Here is a 20247-nt window from a genome sequence, read left to right on the forward strand (position 1 = left end):
AAGACTCCAAATGAAAGAGATCAAAGCGGCAGTGAAAAGGGTTTGTAGATACGCGAGAAGGTCACGCCAGGGTGTTACACATTAGGGATTTGGTTTTTGGATCTCTTCGCCGCGTCACGTTTGAAGACGTCTGTAAACAACATTTCACTGCATTTCTACGAGTAGCTGTTGATTTTGCTCGAAGCGTTTTGTTCTGTGGCTCACCTGCGAGTAAGAGTGTGTGACATAGAGTCGTGTCCAACAGGTCTTGGTGCCCTCAGGACGGACCAAGCTTGAAATGTCATCTCCGTCGGCTGACGTGGACGATTCATAAAAACTTACTTCTGCAACTCCTCACGTTCACTTCGTAATTCCTTGGCTCAGTCCCTCGTTTCGATTGAACTTTTACAAGCTGGAATCAAGGACATGTGTGCGTGCGTGTGTGTGTGTGTGTGTGTGTGTGTGTGTGTGTGTGTGTGTGTGTGTGTGTGTGTGTGTGTGTGTGTGTGAAATCTGGTGCCAAGGAGTGTGTTCTTGTGCCAGGGGACGGCTTCGTTTGGGTTTTGTGTGTTTTGATGGAATGGTGAACGTGCACAAGCGTGTCGTCCTTGCAGCTTAAGAGCAACCACATCGATCCACCACCATGCCGGGAATCTTGCCGTGGATGATCTGCTGCTTGTCGTTGAAGTACAGCATGTTGATGGGCGACATCTTGGTCGGGGTGCAGCAGGGCCCCGCCGAGCCCCGGGGATTGGCGTGCTGCACCAGGTGAGTGTGCGGGTACTTCTGCATGAACATGTACTCGCACTGGCCCGAGCAGTAGTTGGCTTTGTAGCGCTTGGGGGCGATGATCCAGTCCCAGCCGAAGGCCTCGAAGTCCACCGTCAGAGGGTAGCGACAGCAGCGGGACTCGGTGGAGTGCTCGTCGCAGTCCAGGCCCAGGTTCCTCCGAGAGCGTTTGGTCGTCTCCAGAACCTTCACTTCCAGGAACGGCTGCTGGAATCAGGGGTAGGAGGGTAGGGAGAAAGAGGTGGTTATAAGAGGGCGGTGCACATCAACTAGAGATTAGACTCATCTCTTAAATTGACACCTTAACTTTGGGTTTTGTCAGACATGTGTGCATACTGGGGTCTAACGATTAGATCGATTTTCATTCCGAAATTTCAGGTACAAACCCCAAAACCAGTGAAGTTGTCACGTTGTGTAAATGGTAAATAAAAACAGAACACAATGATTTGCAAATCATTTTCAACTTATATTCAATTGAATAAACTGCACAGACAAGATATTCAACTTTTGAACTGAGAAACGTAATTTTTTTGTGTGTAAATAATCATAAACTTAGAATTTAATAGCAGCAACACTTTGCAAACAAGTTGTCACAGGGGCATTTTTACCACTGTGTTACATGGCCTTTCCTTTTAACAACACTCAGTAAACGTTTGGGAACTGAGGAGACACATTTTTGAAGTGGAATTTTTTCCCATTCTTGCTTGATGTACAGCTTAAGTTGTTCAATAGTCCGGGTGTCTCCGTTGTGGTATTTTAGGCTTCATAATGCGCCACACATTTTCAATGGGAGACAGGTCTGGACTACAGGCAGGCCAGTCTAGTACCCGCACTCTTTTACTACGAAGCCACGCTGTTGTATCACATGGCTTGGCATTGTCTTGCTGAAATAAGCAGGGGCCTATGATAATGTTGCTTGGATGGCAACATATGTTGCTCCAAAACCTGTATGTACCTTTCAGCATTAATGGTGCCTTCACAGATGTGTAAGTTACCCATGCCTTGGGCACTAATACACCCCCATACCATCACAGATGCTGGCTTTTCAACAGTGCGTCTATAACAATCCGGATGGTTCTTTTCCTCTTTGGTCTGGAGGACACAACGTCCACAGTTTCCAAAAACAATTTGAAATGTGGACTCGTCAGACCACAGAACACTTTTCCACTTTGCTTCAGTCCATCTTAGATGAGCTCGGGCCCAGCAAAGCTGGTAGCGTTTCTGGGTGTTGTTGATAAATGGCTTTGGCTTTGCATAGTAGAGTTTTAACTTGCACTTGCCAATGTAGCGACCAACTGTAGTTACTGACAGTGGTTTTGTGAAGCGTTCCTGAGCCCATGTGGTGATATCCTTTACACACCGATGTCGGTTTTTGATGCAGTACCGCCTGAGGGATGGAAGGTCACGGGCATGCTGTTTACGTGCAGTGATTTTTCCAGATTCTCTGAACCTTTTGATGATATTACGGACCGTAGATGGTGAAATCCCTAAATTCCTTGCAATAGCTGGTTGAGAAAGGTTTTTCTTAAACTGTCGGACAATTTGCTCACGCATTTGTTGACAAAGTGGTGACCCTCGCCCCATCCTTGTTGGTGAATGACTGAGCATTTCATGGAAGCTGCTTTTATACCCAATCATGGCACCCACCTGTTCCCAATTAGCCTGTTCACCTGTGGGACGTTCCAAATAAGTGTTTGATGAGCATTCCTCAACTTTCTCAGTCATTTTTTCCACTTGTGTACGCTTTTTTTAAGCATGTTGCCGGCATCAAATTCCAAATTAGCTTATATTTGCAAAAAAATAAAGTTTTTCAGTTCGAACATTAATTATCTTGTCTCAGTCTATTCAATTGAATATAAGTTGAAAAGGATTTGCAAATAATTGTATTCTGTTTTTATTTACCATTTACACAACGTGCCAACTTCACTGCTTTTGTACATCAATCTGTTCTCTGCAAGCTTGCCTTCCAAGAGATAGGTATCAATCCACGATGGTTGTGAAAGGGAACTGATCAGTTTTATTGATACTAGACAAAAGAAAACATTGGATTTAAGAACAGCAGACACTCTTAAATAATAGACATTAATTATATTCATTCATTCATCAAAATGGGCTGGTGGGGCAAGGCGGGCTTCCTGTCCGGCGGCAGTCTCTGGGGTCCCTTTGTGCAGGGTGTCCCATGTTTCAGCCCACGTAGGGTGTGGTCTCTCGCTGGGTGAACACAACTAAGCCTCCGCAGCACGTTTCTGTACTGTATGTACAGTATGCCGAGCGGGCATTTCTTCCTTGCTCAGTGTGCTTTTTTTGGTGCTTCATTGCTTTGCCAGGGAAAGTGTGCACTTATCGGTCCAGAGCGGTGAGGTAAAAAGGAGGCAATTATGATCAAGCTGAAGAAGATTTGCTAGTACACTAATGGCGATCACACCAAGATACTGGAATGATGCATGCCCAGATAACAAGCCAACAAGGATTTTATTGTAATGTTTCTTACTTTGTAATTGTATTTTATTTTTGTTTGAAATATATATTTTATTGCATTTAGAGTGAACACAAACAACATTTGTTGGTGACTGGTTCCTGGTTTCTGCACCAAGCTTTGAGGTCACTACCCCCAGTGGCACCACTGTTGCCTTCACAGCCCACACTTGGTATTTCTCAAGCTTCTCATGTTTCTATTTCCAGATATGACTTTCTTTCAGGATTGCTATCTCTATCACCCCCACTCTCTTCAAATCTGATTGGTTGGCCATCACCAGTTTGTCAGCCTAGATCTGGAAGTCGTGCACAACCACCTCCAGGATGCCTTTCATCTTCACTCTGGACCTCCAGTCCATGTTTTCTACAGATATTGCCGCTACCTGGTTTTGCTGTTGCATGAATGCCTTGCCTGCTGTGATATGCTGGACTGTCTCTGGGGCTTCTTTGCACAGCCTGTCCCAAGGGCCCTGTCTGATGTGGAAGACCCTGGTCTCTACTCATCTTGTGTTTCTTTTGCTGCCACGATTAGTGCTTCGATGCGCTCTTTCAGTCCGGCCACTGGTATGTTTTCTCAATGTCAACCACTTCTTTAATTTGTCGGTGGTACATATCATGCAGGCGTTTGGCTTTCTAGGACAGCCCGCCTGACTCCTCCTCCTTACTGGGCTTCAGTTGCCTGAGGCATTCACTTAGCAGGTCGTTCCTGGGGGCCATTTTCTTCATGTATTCCTGGAGCCCTCTTGTTTCCTCCCGGATTGTCTTTGTGACACTCACTAAACCTCAGCCCTTCTTTTCGCTTTGTGTGTAGCCTCGGGATGCTGGACTTGGGGTGGGACCCGCCATGCATTTTGGTATCAATGACTTGCATCTCTTCCAGTAGGATCTGATGTGGTATTCAGTCAGTGACCTACTTGAAGGCACTCTTGGTCAGGATCTGACTGAGAGGGTTTAGACCTATGCAAAACAGCAGCATCTTCTTGAAATATTCCGCATTTCATGCTCACCAATTGGCTTTGAACTGACCTCCAGAGTTGTCGTCCACAGCCTCATTGAGTTCTTGATGAAGCTTCATTGCATCATGTTGATGTTGTACAGTTCCGAGTACTCCAGTATCCACATATGTGGCATTGAGTCTTAGGCTATCATTTAGTCAAACCAGGCAATACATAAGTCGGTGCTTCTGTTCTTAGAATCCTAGGCAAGTGCATTGTCCACCAGTAGCTGGTGTTTGGCTCCCCAGGTGTTACTGCCAATATATTTCTGCTATGTGGGGCTGAGATAGGTCATAGGCTTTAGTTTGAGGGTACTTCTCCCTTTTGAGGGTCCTTCATGACGAGGACCCTCCAGTCTTAGGTTAGCCACTGTCTGTGTGTCCCTGATATTAACAGCTGTTTCATTTATGCTGCCCGACGTTCATGGACTGCAGTTGTAGAGCGCTGAGTTGAGGAGTTGTCATTATTTTCAAGGCCTCTAGCCTTTTCTTGTACAGACTTGGCTCCTTCCAGCCACTCATGCTGTCCATTGAGGAGTCAAGCATCTCCAGGGTGACCGATGTCGCTGCAAACATCAGCCCAATGGATTCAGTGATTCTGTGAAGGGATACTTAGTGTTGACATCACCCAGTGGAGATTCTGATGGTCTCTCTTCCTTTTGCCTTATAATCAAGAAGTTGCTGAGTTGTGCCGGGACCTGATGATCTTCTCTCTCAGGTCAATGGTTCTTGTGTTTAGCCGTTTTGTTTTGTATCCAATCTTGTTTGGGAGTAAGAACTCGCAGATCACGAGCTGTGCGTCGCGCTCCGCTATCAGTGGGGGTTGCGTTTTGTGTAGAGATGTCCGATAATATCGGCAGGCCGATATTATCGGCTGATAAATGCGTTAAAATGTAATATCGGAAATTATCAGTATCGTTTTTTTAAATATCAATTTTTTTTATTTTTATTAAATCAACATAAAAAACACAAGATACACTTACAATTAGTGCACCAACCCAAAAAACCTTTCTCCCCCATTTACACTCATTCACACAAAAGGGTTGTTTCTTTCTGTTATTAATATTCTGGTTCCTACATTATATGTCAATATATATCAATACAGTCTGCAAGGGATACAGTCCGTAAGCACACATGATTGTGCGTGCTGCTGGTCCACTAATAGTACTAACCTTTAACAGTTAATTTGACTAATTTTCATTAATTACTAGTTTTTATATTGTTTTACTTTCTTTTTTATTCAAGAAAATGTTTTTAATTTATTTATCTTATTTTATTTTATGAATTTTTTTTAAAAGTATCTTATCTTCACCATACCTGGTTGTCCAAATTAGGCATAATAATGTGTTAATTCCACGACTGTATATATCGGTTGATAACGGTATCGGTAATTAAAGAGTTGGACAATATCGGAATATCGGACATCGGCAAAAAGTCATTATCGGACATCCTTAGTTTTGTGTGAAGAAATGCATGTCAAATGTAAATTATTGAATGACAAGGTGCTTCATATGAAACAACAACAACAATATCAACAAATACGATATGTACAAATATGATAGTAGAAGTGATATCAAAGAAGCAGTTCGTGAAGTAAATATTAATAACAGAAATGACAATGAAAATTATTACACTACAAATAGATCAATACAAATACCAATAGAAATAGCACTATTGATAATGAATGATACCAATAATTACCTCTATTATCAACAATACAATTGTTTCAAATGCAACAATACATATATGAAATGATAACTTAAAATACAAAATAAAGCAGATAAATGGAGGGGAAGAAAGAGAAACAAAATGTTTTCACCTTGTAGATTGTTATAGTAACAATAGGTTAAGCTTTGTCAGTGTGCCGTGTGATACCCAGTTTCCCCTAGGGCAACATTGTTAATATATGTTTGATGAAACGTGATTATATGCTCGAGTGTATGTATGTATATGTACTTGTATATGTACAGTATGCGTATATGTATGTTTGTACAGTGAATGTATATGTACAGTATGTGTATATGTATTTTTGTACAGTGAATGTATATGTACAGTATGTATATATGTATTTTTGTACAGTGAATGTATATGTACAGTATGTATATATGTATGTTTGTACAGTGACTGTATATGTACCAGTGAGGCGGGGCCTCACCTGCCATCATGGAAAGAAAAAAAATGTAAAAAGAAAAAAAAATTATTACATTTTTATATGTATCCAGTGTACTATAAAGTTATTTTCCATTTAACTTCATCAGTTTTAGATTATTTTTATTCAAAATCGCTGAATTTTCACATTTGCCGTTCAAATACTGAGAAGAGACGGTGCGGTGATCAGCAGCCAGTTGAGGCACGTCACTCAGTTGAGCCTCACCATGACTCGGCTAACTGCTGGCCTGCTGTGCAGTGAGACCGTATTGCTATATGAATTATATTATACATTTCCATAGTTTAGTTAGCTGAAGTATATAATGTACAGTGTATTTTGTCAACAACTGTATGTGTGTAACGTATTTCTTGTGCTGAATAATCATAAAACTGCTGCAAAGACGCACTGGCTGAGGCTCGCAGTAATCCCGCCTCCTTGTGCCGGTTAATGCACCCCCGGCGTAGAACGCACCCCCTGACTGGAGTGCCACACCGACCAAAGCCCACACCTAAACCCTCCACGTGCAAGACCGAACCCACTCAAAAAAGTCACCCAACAAGAAGCCGAAAACAAACAACAATACTCGCGTTGGAGGAGCTGCGAACGACCGCAGGGCCACAACATTAGGTACACCTGCAGACTGCGGCATGGATTTCATATTTCATTCATTCACAACTCCTCCAACACGAACATTATTGTTTTTGCACTTTTTGGCTTCTTATTAAATATCTTTTTTGAATAGATTCTATCTTGCACGTGGAAAGTTTAAGTGTGGGCTTTAGTTATAACACTCCCGTCAGGGGGTGCATTCTACGGCGGGGGTGCATCCAGCCCAACCATAATAACGTTTTTTTTTTAAATTAAATGTGCTTTTTTGTGTGCTACAGTTTGTATGTGTAAAGTTAAAGTTAAGTTAAAGTACCAATGATTGTCACACACACACTAGGTGTGGTGAAATTTGTCCTCTGCATTTGACCCATTCCCTTGTTCACCCCCTGGGAGGTGAGGGGAGCAGTGAGCAGCAGCGGCGCCGCACCCGGGAATAATTTTTGGTGATTTAACCCCCAATTCCAACCCTTGATGCTGAGTGCCAAGCAGGGAAGAATGCTGGTATGCGCTTTTAAACCCGTTAACTTCTGCCAATCAAATGGTGAATAAGATACTCTTTAGGGTTCATATGTTTGTAAATCTGACTGTGAAGAAGTCAGTGCCTCACCAGCCATCAACCTCACCGCACATCACTGATATGTACAGTATGTGTATATGTATTTTTGTACAGTGAATGTATATGTACAGTATGTATAAATGTATGTACGTGTGTGGATGTGTATACCTTGAGTGTGTATGTATGTGTGAGTGTAGGTACTTATTTATGTGTGTAAGTACCAATGTGTGCCCGTATGTATGTGTTAATGAATGAATATACGTATGTGTGTGTACATATGTACGGCATGTATAATTGTTTGTATGTGAGTATGTATGTGTATTTGTATGTACAATACATTTGTCTCCTAGTATGTACAGTGAATGTGTGTGTGGATGTATGTACCCTGAGTGTGTATGTATGTGTATATGTATTTGTGTATGCATGTGGGAGTGTAGGTATGAGTGTAAGTACCAATATGTGCACGTATGTATGTACTTATGAATTAATATATGTATGTGGGTATATATGTATAAATAATTGTGTGTATGTGATTATGTACGTGTATTTGTATGTACAATATATTTGTCTCCCTGTGTGTTCGGGAGCCAAAGTACGGTCCCAGCCCCCTAGAGAGCCCAACCCAAAGCAGCGGGTGCAATGCCCAGGGAGCACGCAGCCAGGCTGGCCAGCAACAGGACCCCCAGAGCAGGGCGTACTGTGCCGCCCAGCAGGGCCAGCAGCAGGACATAGACAGACACGCTGAGCAGAGGACAAGGCATGGGAGAAGCAGGGGACAGCCAGCTATGAGGGGCTGTTAGGGACATTATTCAGAATTACCTCTTACATACACTACTGAAATGCTCTCACATAAACAACTGAAATCTTTTTCTCTCACACACCCTACTGAAACACTCTTCTACACACTATTGAAATGCTTTTACATACACTACTGAAATGCTCTTACATACACTACTGAAACACTCTTATAAACACTACTGAAAAGCTCTTACATACACTACTGAAACACTCTTATAAACACTACTGAAACACTCTTACATACACTACTGAAACACTCTTATAAACACTACTGAAACACTCTTATAAACACTACTGAAACACTCTTGTATACACTACTGAAACACTCTTACATACACTACTGAAACACTCTTATAAACTCTACTGAAACACTCTTATAAACACTACTGAAACACTCTCATAAACACTACTGAAACACTCTTATATACACTACTGAAACACTCTTACATACACTACTGAAACACTCTTACATACACTACTGACACACTCTTACATACACTACTGAAACACTCTTATAAACACTACTGAAACACTCTTATAAACACTACTGAAACACTCTTATAAACACTACTGAAATGCTCTTACATACACTACTGAAATGCTCTTACATACACTACTGAAACACTCTTATACATACTACTGAAACACTCTTATAAACACTACTGAAATGTTCTCACATAAACAACTAAAATGTTTTTCTCTCACACACCCTATTGAAACACTCTCATAAACACTACTAAAATATGTGTTTCTCTTAAGCACACACACACACACACACACACACACACACACACACACACACACACACACACACACACACACACACACACACACACACACACACACACACACACACACACCTGGAATTATTTTTCACTAGTATGTACAAACCCCGTTTCCATATGAGTTGGGAAATTGTGTTATATGTAAATATAAACGGAATACAATGATTTGCCAATCCTTTTCAATCCATATTCAATTGAATGCACTACAAAGACAAGATATTTGATGTTCAAACTCATAAACTTTATTTTTTTTTGCAAATAATAATTAACTTACAATTTCATGGCTGCAACACGTGCCAAGTAGTTGGGAAAGGGCATGTTCACCGCTGTGTTACATGGTCTTTCCTTTTAACAACACTCAGTAAACATTTGGGAACTCAGAAGACACATTTTTTAAGCTTCTCAGGTGGAATTCTTTCCCATTCTTGCTTGATGTACAGCTTTAGTTGTTCAACAGTCCGGGGTCTCCGTTGTGGTATTTTAGGCTTCATAATGCGCCACACATTTTCAATGGGAGACAGGTCTGGACTACAGGCAGGCCAGTCTAGTACCCGCACTCTTTTACTATGAAGCCACGTTGATGTAACACGTGGCTTGGCATTGTCTTGCTGAAATAAGCAGGGGTGTCCATGGTAACGTTGCTTGGATGGCAACATATGTTGCTCCAAAACCTGTATGTACCATTCAGCATTAATGGTGCCTTCACAGATGTGTAAGTTACCCATGTCTTGGGCACTAATACACCCCCATACATCACAGATGCTGGCTTTTCAACTTTGCGCCTATCACAATCCGGATGGTTCTTTTCCTCTTTGGTCCGGAGGACACAACGTCCACAGTTTCCAAAAACAATTTGAAATGTGCACTCGTCAGACCACAGAACACTTTTCCACTTTGTATCAGTCCATCTTAGATGAGCTCAGGCCCAGCGAAGCCGACGGCGTTTCTGGGTGTTGTTGATAAACGGTTTTCGCCTTGCATAGGAGAGTTTTAACTTGCACTTACAGATGTAGTGACCAACTGTAGTTACTGACAGTGGGTTTCTGAAGTGTTCCTGAGCCCATGTGGTGATATCCTTTACACACTGTTGATGCAGTACAGCCTGAGGGATCGAAGGTCACAGGCTTAGCTGCTTACGTGCAGTGATTTCTCCAGATTCTCTGAACCTTTTGATGATATTACGGACCGTAGATGGTGAAATCCCTAAATTCCTTGCAATAGCTGGTTGAGAAAGGTTTTTCTTAAACTGTTCAACAATTTGCTCACGCATTTGTTGACAAAGTGGTGACCCTCGCCCCATCCTTGTTTGTGAATGACTGAGCATTTCATGGAATCTACTTTTACACCCACCTGTTCCCAATTTGCCTGTTCACCTGTGGGATGTTCCAAATAAGTGTTTGATGAGCATTCCTCAACTTTATCAGTATTTTTTGCCACCTTTCCCAACTTCTTTGTCACGTGTTGCTGGCATCATATTCTAAAGTTAATGATTATTTGCAAAAAAAAAAAATTATCGGTTTGAACATCAAATATGTTGTCTTTGTAGCAAATTCAACGGAATATGGGTTGAAAATGATTTGCAAATCATTGTATTCCGTTTATCTTTACATCTAACACAATTTCCCAACTCATATGGAACAGGGCCGGCCTGTGGCATAGGCCGTATAGGCAAATGTTAAGGGCGCCGTCCATCAGGGGTCGCCACGCCAGTGCCACAAATGTTGGAGAAAAAAAAAAAAAAAAAAAAAAAAAGTTGGTACTATTATTTCTAAATACAAAAATAATCCCACGTTAATTAAAACGCAAAGTAAAGCCTATTTAATAGATATATTATTTGTTACAACATTAGGCCCCCCCTCCCGGTGCACCCCCTCCCTTCCCGTATCATGACTCTTTTTGGACGTCACCACATCAAAAAATCAACATAAGATGTCAAAACGGCCAAAACTGTCAGGTGCCCAGGGAAGAAAAAAGAGAAAAGAAGAGGAGGAGAAATGAGAAAAAGACAGAGGTAGCAGGTAGGTAACGTTAGCCTACATGAAATTTTTTGTCTGTTACAGAATGTGATAGTAACCTGGGTTTTTAGCATTAAGCTAATGTTACATGATTCGGCAATTGCTAATCAATAAATAGCTAGTTCTGTTTTAACGTCGGGTTAATATTGTGGAGGGGGCTAAATTGTTATGGAAAATAATAATGTAACGTTAGGTAATTACAGTACTCCCACCTTACATTCCTCAGGGACATTTGTATTAGATCTTTTAAGCAGGTGTTTTTTGTTTACATTGTTATTGCCTTCTGGTTAGCTAATGTTTGCCCTGCAGGTAATAGTCACTTTTCCACCCCTTTATTAATTAGATATAGTTGTAAGCCTAGTTGTTAAAGTGCACATCATTAATGTTAATTAAGCAATATCACATGAGAGGAAATGCTGTTTTTTAATTTGAGCACTGCTGTGATTCGGTTAAAGATAATCATAACATAACGTTCTCATATAATATATTATACTGTTACTTTGCATTCTGCTATTCAGCATTTCACTGTAATGATGACAATAAATTGAATCTAATCTAATTTGCATATTAGTTAACATCATACATAAATCTCTTTGGTTTTTCATCTATATTATATCATTTCATTTTATTCCTGGAATCATATGCTTTTATTATTAGACTGTAATACTCAATGGTGTCACATACTCCTCTCTTCAGATGCACTGTTGAAGTTTCTAAATCCCACCCCTGGGCCATCTACCACATCTACCGCTGCTGCCTCCACTTCAGCAGCACAACCCACCAGTGATGCAGCATCAGCAGCACAACCCAGCCATGATGCAGCAGCATCAAGCGGTCTTCCTGTTGCCTCCACCTCAGCAGCACAACCTACCAGTGACGCAGCATTAGCAGCACAACCCAGCAGTGATGCAGCAGCATCAAGCGGTCTTCCTGTTGCCTCCACCTCAGCAGCACAACCCACCAGTGATGCAGCATCAGCAGCACAACCCAGCAGTGATGCAGCAGCATCAAACGGTCTTCCTGTTGCCTCTACCTCAGCAGCACAACCCACCAGTGATGCAGCATCAGCAGCACAACCCAGCAGTGATGCAGCAGCATCAAGCGGTCTTCCTGTTGCCTCTACCTCAGCAGCACAACCCAGCAGTGATGCAGCAGCATCAAGCGGTCTTCCTGTTGCCTCTACCTCAGCAGCACAACCCAGCAGTGATGCAGCAGCATCAAGCGGTCTTCCTGTTGCCTCTACCTCAGCAGCACAACCCACCAGTTTTGCAGCAGCATCAAGCGCTCCTCCTGTTGCCTCTACCTCAGCAGCACAACCCAGCAGTGATGCAGCAGCATCAAGCGGTCCTCCTGCTGCACCAATAGACCCTGCTGACTGGCCTTCTGCTTTAACTGAAAAGGTACGAACAGAGTTAGTTCACAGAGGTCCATTTGTAATTGATAGTGACTTCACATTCCCGAAACAGAAAGACTAACGAAGGTGTCAGCATGATTATTTTAACAGTGGGGAAAAGGTGAGAAGAACCTGGCTTATGTACTCGAAAAAAGAAGATAGCTTGCACTGCTTCTGCTGCAAAATGTTTTCCAAGAGAGATTACAAACTGAGTAGGGAAGGTCTGAAGGACTGGAAAAATGCAAGCCACTTGCTCAAGGTCCATGAGGATAGCCAGGAGCATAATGCTCACATGGCAACATGGAAGGACTTGGAGGTCCGTTTTGCGAAAGGACTCACGATAGATAAACAAGAGATGGCACTTGCTGAGGCTGAGAGAAAAAGGTGGCGTGAAGTTCTACATCGTTTGGTGGCAATAATTCAGTCCTTAGCTGAAAGAAACATGGCTTTCAGGGGGTCCACAGACACATTAAATAAACCAGACAATGGCAATTTTCTGAAAGAAGTGGAGCTTATGGCCAAATTTGATCCAGTGATGAAGCAGCATGTCAGTAGAGTAGAAAGTGGAGCTGGCAGTCACGTACATTATCTGGGAAAAACAATCCAAAATGAACTGATTGACTCCATCAGTTCAGGAATAATAAAACGCATTGTGGAAGAGATCAAAACATCAAAGTATTTCTCCATCATTTTAGATTGCACACCTGATCAGAGTCATAAGGAACAGCTCTCTGTCATAGTCAGGATAGTGTCACAAGAAGACATACCACAAGTTCAAGAGCATTTCCTGGGCTTTCTTGTTGCAGAGGAATCAACAGGAGATCATTTGTCAACTCTCATCTTAAAACGGTTAGAGGAGCTTAACATTCCTTTTGAAGACTGCAGAGGACAGTCTTATGACAATGGGGCCAACATGAAGGGAACAAATAAAGGTGTTCAGGCAAGGTTGCTTCAGCTAAACTCAAGAGCTTTTTTTGTCCCATGTGGTGCCCACACTTTAAATCTGGTAGTAGCTGATGCTGCAAAAAGCTCACCAGATGCCCTTGGCTACTTTGGGCATTTAGCAAAGTTATTCAAGCTCTTCTCAGCCTCCACCCATAGGTGGGGTGTCCTCCTGAAACATGTTAAAACCACTTTGAAATCATGGGCTGAGACCAGATGGGAAAGCAGGATAAAAAGCATTGAGGCAGTCAGATATCAGGCTCGGCAAGTCAGAGAGGCTCTTCTGGAGGTGAGGGAAACAACTACAGACCCTGTGGTGAGAGTTGAAGCCCAGTCTTTGGCTGAGGAGATTGGATCCTATAGTTTTTGCATTTGTACAGCCATCTGGTATGACATTCTCAGCAAGATCCAGTATGTGAGTAAACTCATGCAGTCGCCCTCCATGCAGCTCGATGTGGCTGTCGACTTGCTGAAGAAAACCAAAGATTCCCTCACTAGCTACAGAAACACTGGATTTTCTGATGCACAGACAACGGCAAAGGAGATGTGTGAAGAAATGAATGTGGAGGCTGAACTCAAACAAAAGCGATTGAGAACCACCAAAAGGCACTTCGGTTATGAGTCTCCAGATGAGCCCATACAAGATGCACTTAAAAAAATGGAAACCACATTTTTTAATGTGGTAGTGGATACAGCCATCTCTTCACTTGATGAGAGATTTCAGAGCCTTGGAGAGGTGAATGACAAGTTTGGAGTACTCCTCAATTTTCACAACTTACAAAAAGAAGAGCTGCTACAGCAGTGCCAAACCCCGAGTACTACTCTGACCCATGACAGCCAGCTGGACATTAATGACACAGAACTTGCAATGGAAATGCAGAATTTCCCACCATTGCCATCAAAGAACATGACAAACATGGAACTCTTGACCTTCCTGCATGAGAAGAAGCTGGCAGAAATTTACCCCAACATGTGGGTTGCTCTGAGAATCTCTGCCACTCTTCCTGTTACAGTGGCTGCTGCTGAAAGAAGCTTCTCTAAGCTCAAACTCATTAAAACCTACCAACCTACCAGGGACGGCGTGGCGCAGTGGGAGAGTGGCCGTGCGCAACCCGAGGGTCCCTGGTTCAATCCCCACCTAGTACCAACCTCGTCATGTCCGTTGTGTCCTGAGCAAGACACTTCACCCTTGCTCCTGATGGCTGCTGGTTAGCGCCTTGCATGGCAGCTCCCGCCATCAGTGTGTGAATGTGTGTGTGAATGGGTAAATGTGGAAGTAGTGTCAAAGCGCTTTGAGTACCTTGAAGGTAGAAAAGCGCTATACAAGTACAACCCATTTATCATTTATTTATTACCTGAGATCTACTATGATGCAAGAACGTGTCAGTGGACTTTCCATCATAAGCATAAATCATGTGGTCTCAAATCAGTTGTCATATGATGATGTTGTAGATGACTTTGCTGCAAGAAAGACTAGGAGAGTAAGGCTGTAGCAGGTGATGTGAGGTTGATGAGGGGGTGGTGTACAGTAATTTGTAAGTCATTCTAGTTAATGCAATATTAAAAAGCACAAATAGAGAACTCTGTAGGATCCCCTTTTTTTGTAATATAGTTGTTAAAGTCATACTGGTTTGATATCTTGTTTTGTGCAGTGCCTTATTTATATTGTATTTTTAATTTATTTTATGCAACTTGTTGACACGTTTTATTTTGTGTTTATGTATGTAAAAATATTGTATTTCATATATTCATTTTTTATTTTTTGTATTCATTTATTTATTCATATTTTTTTTTTATCTTGTTAACTATTCTGATTGTTAATTTGCTTTCTTTAAGTAAAAAAAAAAAGTCAAAGACAAAGCTATTCGGTTTCTTGTGAGTATATACACTTCACTGCCGATGTGGGGGGGCGCCACCTAAAATCTTGCCTAGGGCGCCAGATTGGTTAAAGCCGGACCTGATATGGAAACAGGGTTTGTATAAACGGATTTCACCTGTGTGTGTGTGTGAGAGACAACAATTTCAGTAGTATGTGTGCAAAGATTTCAGTTATGTTTATAAGAGCATCTTACCAGTGTGTATGCGGGCATCTTACCAGTGTGTATGCGAGCTTCTTACCAGTGTGTGTGAGCGATTTTGCGTTCCGGTTCCGGTCACCAAAAATCTGAGCCCCTTTTCAGACAAGTTTTTTTTTTTTTTTTTAAAGCCAAGTTACAATATGTCTGCCTGACTGCCGACAAGTAGCTTAAACGAAGCAGGAGCTCTACTTCATAATTTCAGGGCTTCAGCGGAGAATATAAGAACACTTTCAATGCAACAAGGGTGGGGCTGCCGCCATGGGTCGCCCCTGCATGCTGCGACACCTGAGAGGCCACACAGCGGTGCCTTTCTCCTCCCGACAGCCAAGCAGCCTGGAGTAAATGTTACCTTGCGAGTATACACCGCAGCATTATCAAGTGCAACGTTCCAGCTCATGGACATCGAAGCAAGGGGAGGAAAAGGTAATTAGACATTATTTATTTCTAAATGATTGTTGAATCACACGAAATGTAAGACAACATGGCATCGTAGTGAGCTAAACAGTTAGCCTTAGTCTGCCTCCACTACAAACAAGTTAGCACCTAGTGTTTCCGCGACTCCTAAGAGTCTGACATCTATTGCAAACTTGCCGTTTGTCTCGGAGGAAGCGGACAAAAGTACACAGTCAAATCAGCTGTGAGTCACGTCGTGGTACGTCAGTAGCTAATCATATACTAATAAGAATGGATTACATTTATTTAGCCCTTTTCTATCGACGCGATAAGGGGTCCCCAAACTACGGCCCGCGTCCAAAATCTGGCACGCGGGAAAAAAAAAAAAAAGTATTCTAAATCTGACTTTTCTAATCCATTTTTTGGTGTCTCCTAGCCGCTCAGGCAAATCATATTGTCTAAAAATGCATTTCCCTGTATGACTTATATTGTCTTAGCTGTTTTCATGTGATCTGATTGTTACATTCTTATTTCAGAGTCACCACACAGCTGCATGACCATTTCAACAAGGACAGAACAAACAACTTCTCTCCACACAAATATATTGTTTGGAATATTCAATATCCATCCATCCATTTTCTACCGCTTATTCCCTTTGGGGTCGCGGGGGGCGCTGGAGCCTATCTCAGCTACAATCGGGCGTAAGGCGGGGTACACCCTAGACAAGTCGCCACCTCATCGCAGGGCCAACACAGATAGACAGACAACATTCACACTCACATCCACACACTTAGGGCCAATTTAGTGTTGCCAATCAACTTATCCCCAGGTGCATGTCTTTGGAGGTGGGAGGAAGCCGGAGTACCCGGAGGGAACCCACGCAGTCACGGGGAGGACATGCAAACTCCACACAGAAAGATCCCGAGGCCGGGATTGAACCCAAGACTACTCAGGACCTTCGTATTGTGAGGCAGATGCACTAACCCCTCTTCCACCGTGATATATTTCACATAAAAACATACTAAATATCCTTTTTTTTTTTTTCCTCAAAAAAGATTCCTAATGTCGTATTATTCATATACTTTTCAAATGTTCTTGTAGTCAGACAATCTTTTCAGTATATTAGAGGGAATCTTTACCTGACCTGTTTGGACTGTCATCTTGCAGTCTTCTTCGGAAGGGACACCTGACTGCTGTGATGTGTTGCCTATTAGCTCTTCCTTTAGACCTGGACTGGCAGACTACTTGATGGTCAGTGGGGGAGGAGCTAATAGGCAACACGTCACAGTGGTCAGGTGACCCTTCTGAAGAAGACTGCAAATGACAGTCGAAACATCCATCCATCCATTTTCTACCTCTTGTCCCTTTCGAGGTCGCAGGAGGTGCTGGAGCCTATCCAATATCAGGTAAAAATTCTATTTAATATACTGAAAATATTGTCTGACTACAAGAACATTTAAAAAGAAAACTAATTTATCCTCTATTTTTAACAGAAATGGACTTTCATTGAAACATAATAATTTGTTGAAAAATATATTATTGACATTAATCCTATTGATTATAAAAGACTGATAAATGGCATTTCAGTCCAGCTTCTTCAGCTCTTAAAGTCTTCTCTACGGGAAGAACAGATGGAGTAAGTTTCTCCAAGCTAAATGATTGTTAAAATAAACATATTAGTTAGTAAATTTAACAATAACACAAGGAACACAATTAATTCTGATAGAACTTGTCCACCAAAAATGGTTGTGTCCCAGAGAAACTTCTTACCTCATTTTCATTTTGAAAAAAATTGGACTAAACATAACACATTTAAAATAAAGTTACAATCATGTCACAAATGTTACCTTGTAAATCTCTAAAAGTCTAAATTCATCCAGGCTGTTTCTATGGTATGCTCTTTTTTTGTCCCATTGAAAAAGAGTCAATTAATCATGAATGTCCAATCTCACAATTATTCTGGACTGAACTTTCTGTTGTACTGTTTAGTACTTACAATATACTGTTTAGTACTTACAATATACTGTTTAGTACTTACAATATACTGTTTTGTATTTATAATTGTCAGTAAGTGGACTATGGTGTGGTTGTTTTCCCGAGATGCAAGTGAACTTGGACTGGACATGGCGTGAAGGTAATGACATCTTTATTTTAACACTAATAAAAGGAATAAACAAATGGCGCGCACAAGGGCAGAAGTACAAAACTTGGCTATAAAAACAAAAACTAGCACAAAGGCAGAACTATGGACAAAAAACAAAAGACACTAACTGTGGCGTTAATAAACAAAACGTACTTGCGATGACGTGAACAGGGCAGCATGGACTATGAAACAAGCGGCGTGAACTAAGCATGAAACCGTAAACATGACATGAAGCAGAGTGAATGTCGCCAGGCTGAACTCCTGGCAACAATGGGCTTAAATAATATAGACATGATTGACAACAGGTGCGCGAGTGCAAAACGTGAGACAGGTGCATGACATGAGGACAGGTGAAAACTAATGGTTAGTCATGGAAACAAAAACAACGCAGCGTAAACAGAAACTAAAGAGTCCAATAACTAAACAAAACAAAACATGATCCAAAAGACATGACAGAGCACCCCTTAAGGACAGATACCAGATGTCCAAAAAACAAAAAAAACAAGGCAGGATCGAGAGTCATGGGAGGGAGGGAAGGGGACATGGCGGTGGGTCGCCAGACCAAGTGGCCCCGAATCCACCGAGGCATAGTCATGTGGCAGCGGCGAGTGGAACGCCACTGCAGCAGGCGAGGCGGGCGACCCGGGAACGGCCACATCCGTGGCCGAGGAGGAGGTCGGCGCACTTGGCGTGGCGGACGACCAGGTAGCGGCCACTTCCGTGGCCGACGAGGAGGCGGCGAAGCTTAGCGTGGTGGGTCTTGGCGTGGCGAAGCTTGGCATGGCGGGTCTTGGCATGGCGGGTCTTGGCATGGAGGGTCTTGGCATGGAGGGTCTTGGGTCTTGGCTTGGGTCTTGGTGTCGTGGAGCTGCGACTGGCGGCACTTGGCGTTGTGGAGCTGCGACTGGCGGCACCTGGCGTCGTGGAGCTGCGACTGGCGGCACCTGGCGTCGTGGAGCTGCGACTGGCGGCACTTGGCGTCGTGGAGCTGCGACTGGCGGCACTTGGCGTCGTGGAGCTGCGACTGGCGGCACTTGGCGTCGTGAAGCTGCGACTGGCGGCACTTGGCGTCGTGAAGTTGCGACTGGCGGCACTTGGCGTGGAGCTGAAAATGGTGGCACTTGGCGTGGAGCTGCTGCTGGTGGCACTTGGCGTGGAGCTGCTACTGGTGGCACTTGGCGTGGTGGAGCTTGGCGTGGTGCGGCTAGGTATGTTGCTAGCCTTGGAGCAGGGCGTGGAGCTAGCCGTGGCGTAGGTGCTAGCCTTGGTGCTGGTGCTAGCCTTGGCGCTGGTGCTAGCTGTGGTGCAGCGACAGGTGTTAGCCTTGGAGCAGCTAGCCGTGGTGCAGGTGGAGGTGGCCTAGCTGGGGGTTGCGGCCTGGCAGGCCGAAAGACTGGTGGTGGCGGCCCGGCCGGAGGTTGCAGCTTAGCATGGCAAGGCTGAGTCACCCCACCCGTACAGTTCCCAGCTGCCCCCCCCCCCCGTCCCCTAAAGGAGCGGATACCAGACGCGCTCCCCGCGGTCTGGAACCGTTTTTAGGGGTGGGTGGAGAGAGATCAAGAGGGGGGCAGAATCCTCCCCTTTGAATTGTCCAAAATGTCTTTCACTTTTTTCTACTTGGGATTGAGTGGGCGGAAAAAATAAAAAAATTGTGATGGGGGCGGGGCATGAAATCTGGGTGACTGTGATTGACAAGCTCTAATGTCCAAAAACATGTTCTGATAATGTTCAACCATGGTCTTTGAGTCTTTTGTTGGAGGCGGGTGATCAAAAGTAAAAGAGTTGAAAAAAAAATCCTGGTCTGTGACGTCATCCTTGAGCTGCGGGGCTGGCAGCAGCCTGCTTCTGCCCGGAGTGGGAGGAGCCTGCGGGAGCGGCGCATCCTGTACACTTGCGAAAGCCTTCTCTGACGTCCTTCGTCGGGAGCGGCGCTTCCGGGACTGCGGTGACGCAGCGCCGTCCTCAGACCAAATGGAGCTAATTGGAATTAGCTTGCCATTTGGCCCCCACGTCAGGTCTAGCTCCGCCATGGCTCCTAACGACTCCCACTTTCCTTCCTCGTCCAAATTCCTTGCGGGAAAGCGATTTGCTGGCGACATTATGTCAGTACGTGGACTATGGAGTGGTTGTTTTCCCAAGATGCAAGTGA

General features: G+C 43.3%; 1 protein-coding gene across 2 annotated transcripts in view; it reads right to left on the bottom strand.

The window, feature by feature from the left end:
• Positions 1 to 450: 450 nt before the first annotated feature.
• gdf11 (growth differentiation factor 11) overlaps positions 451 to 20247 on the bottom strand; it is a 157662-nt gene continuing 137865 nt past the window's right edge. The window contains exon 3 of one of the 2 annotated variants that reach the window (XM_061984758.2): positions 451 to 972. In XM_061984758.2, the coding sequence (XP_061840742.1) occupies positions 595 to 972 (378 nt within the window). In that variant the 3' untranslated portion in view covers positions 451 to 594. Of the gene's footprint in view, positions 976 to 20247 lie in introns of both variants that reach the window. The other variant, XM_061984757.2, reaches the window with a different exon arrangement.

Source organism: Nerophis lumbriciformis, linkage group LG23, assembly GCF_033978685.3.
Source record: "Nerophis lumbriciformis linkage group LG23, RoL_Nlum_v2.1, whole genome shotgun sequence".
Lineage (NCBI taxonomy): Eukaryota > Metazoa > Chordata > Actinopteri > Syngnathiformes > Syngnathidae > Nerophis > Nerophis lumbriciformis.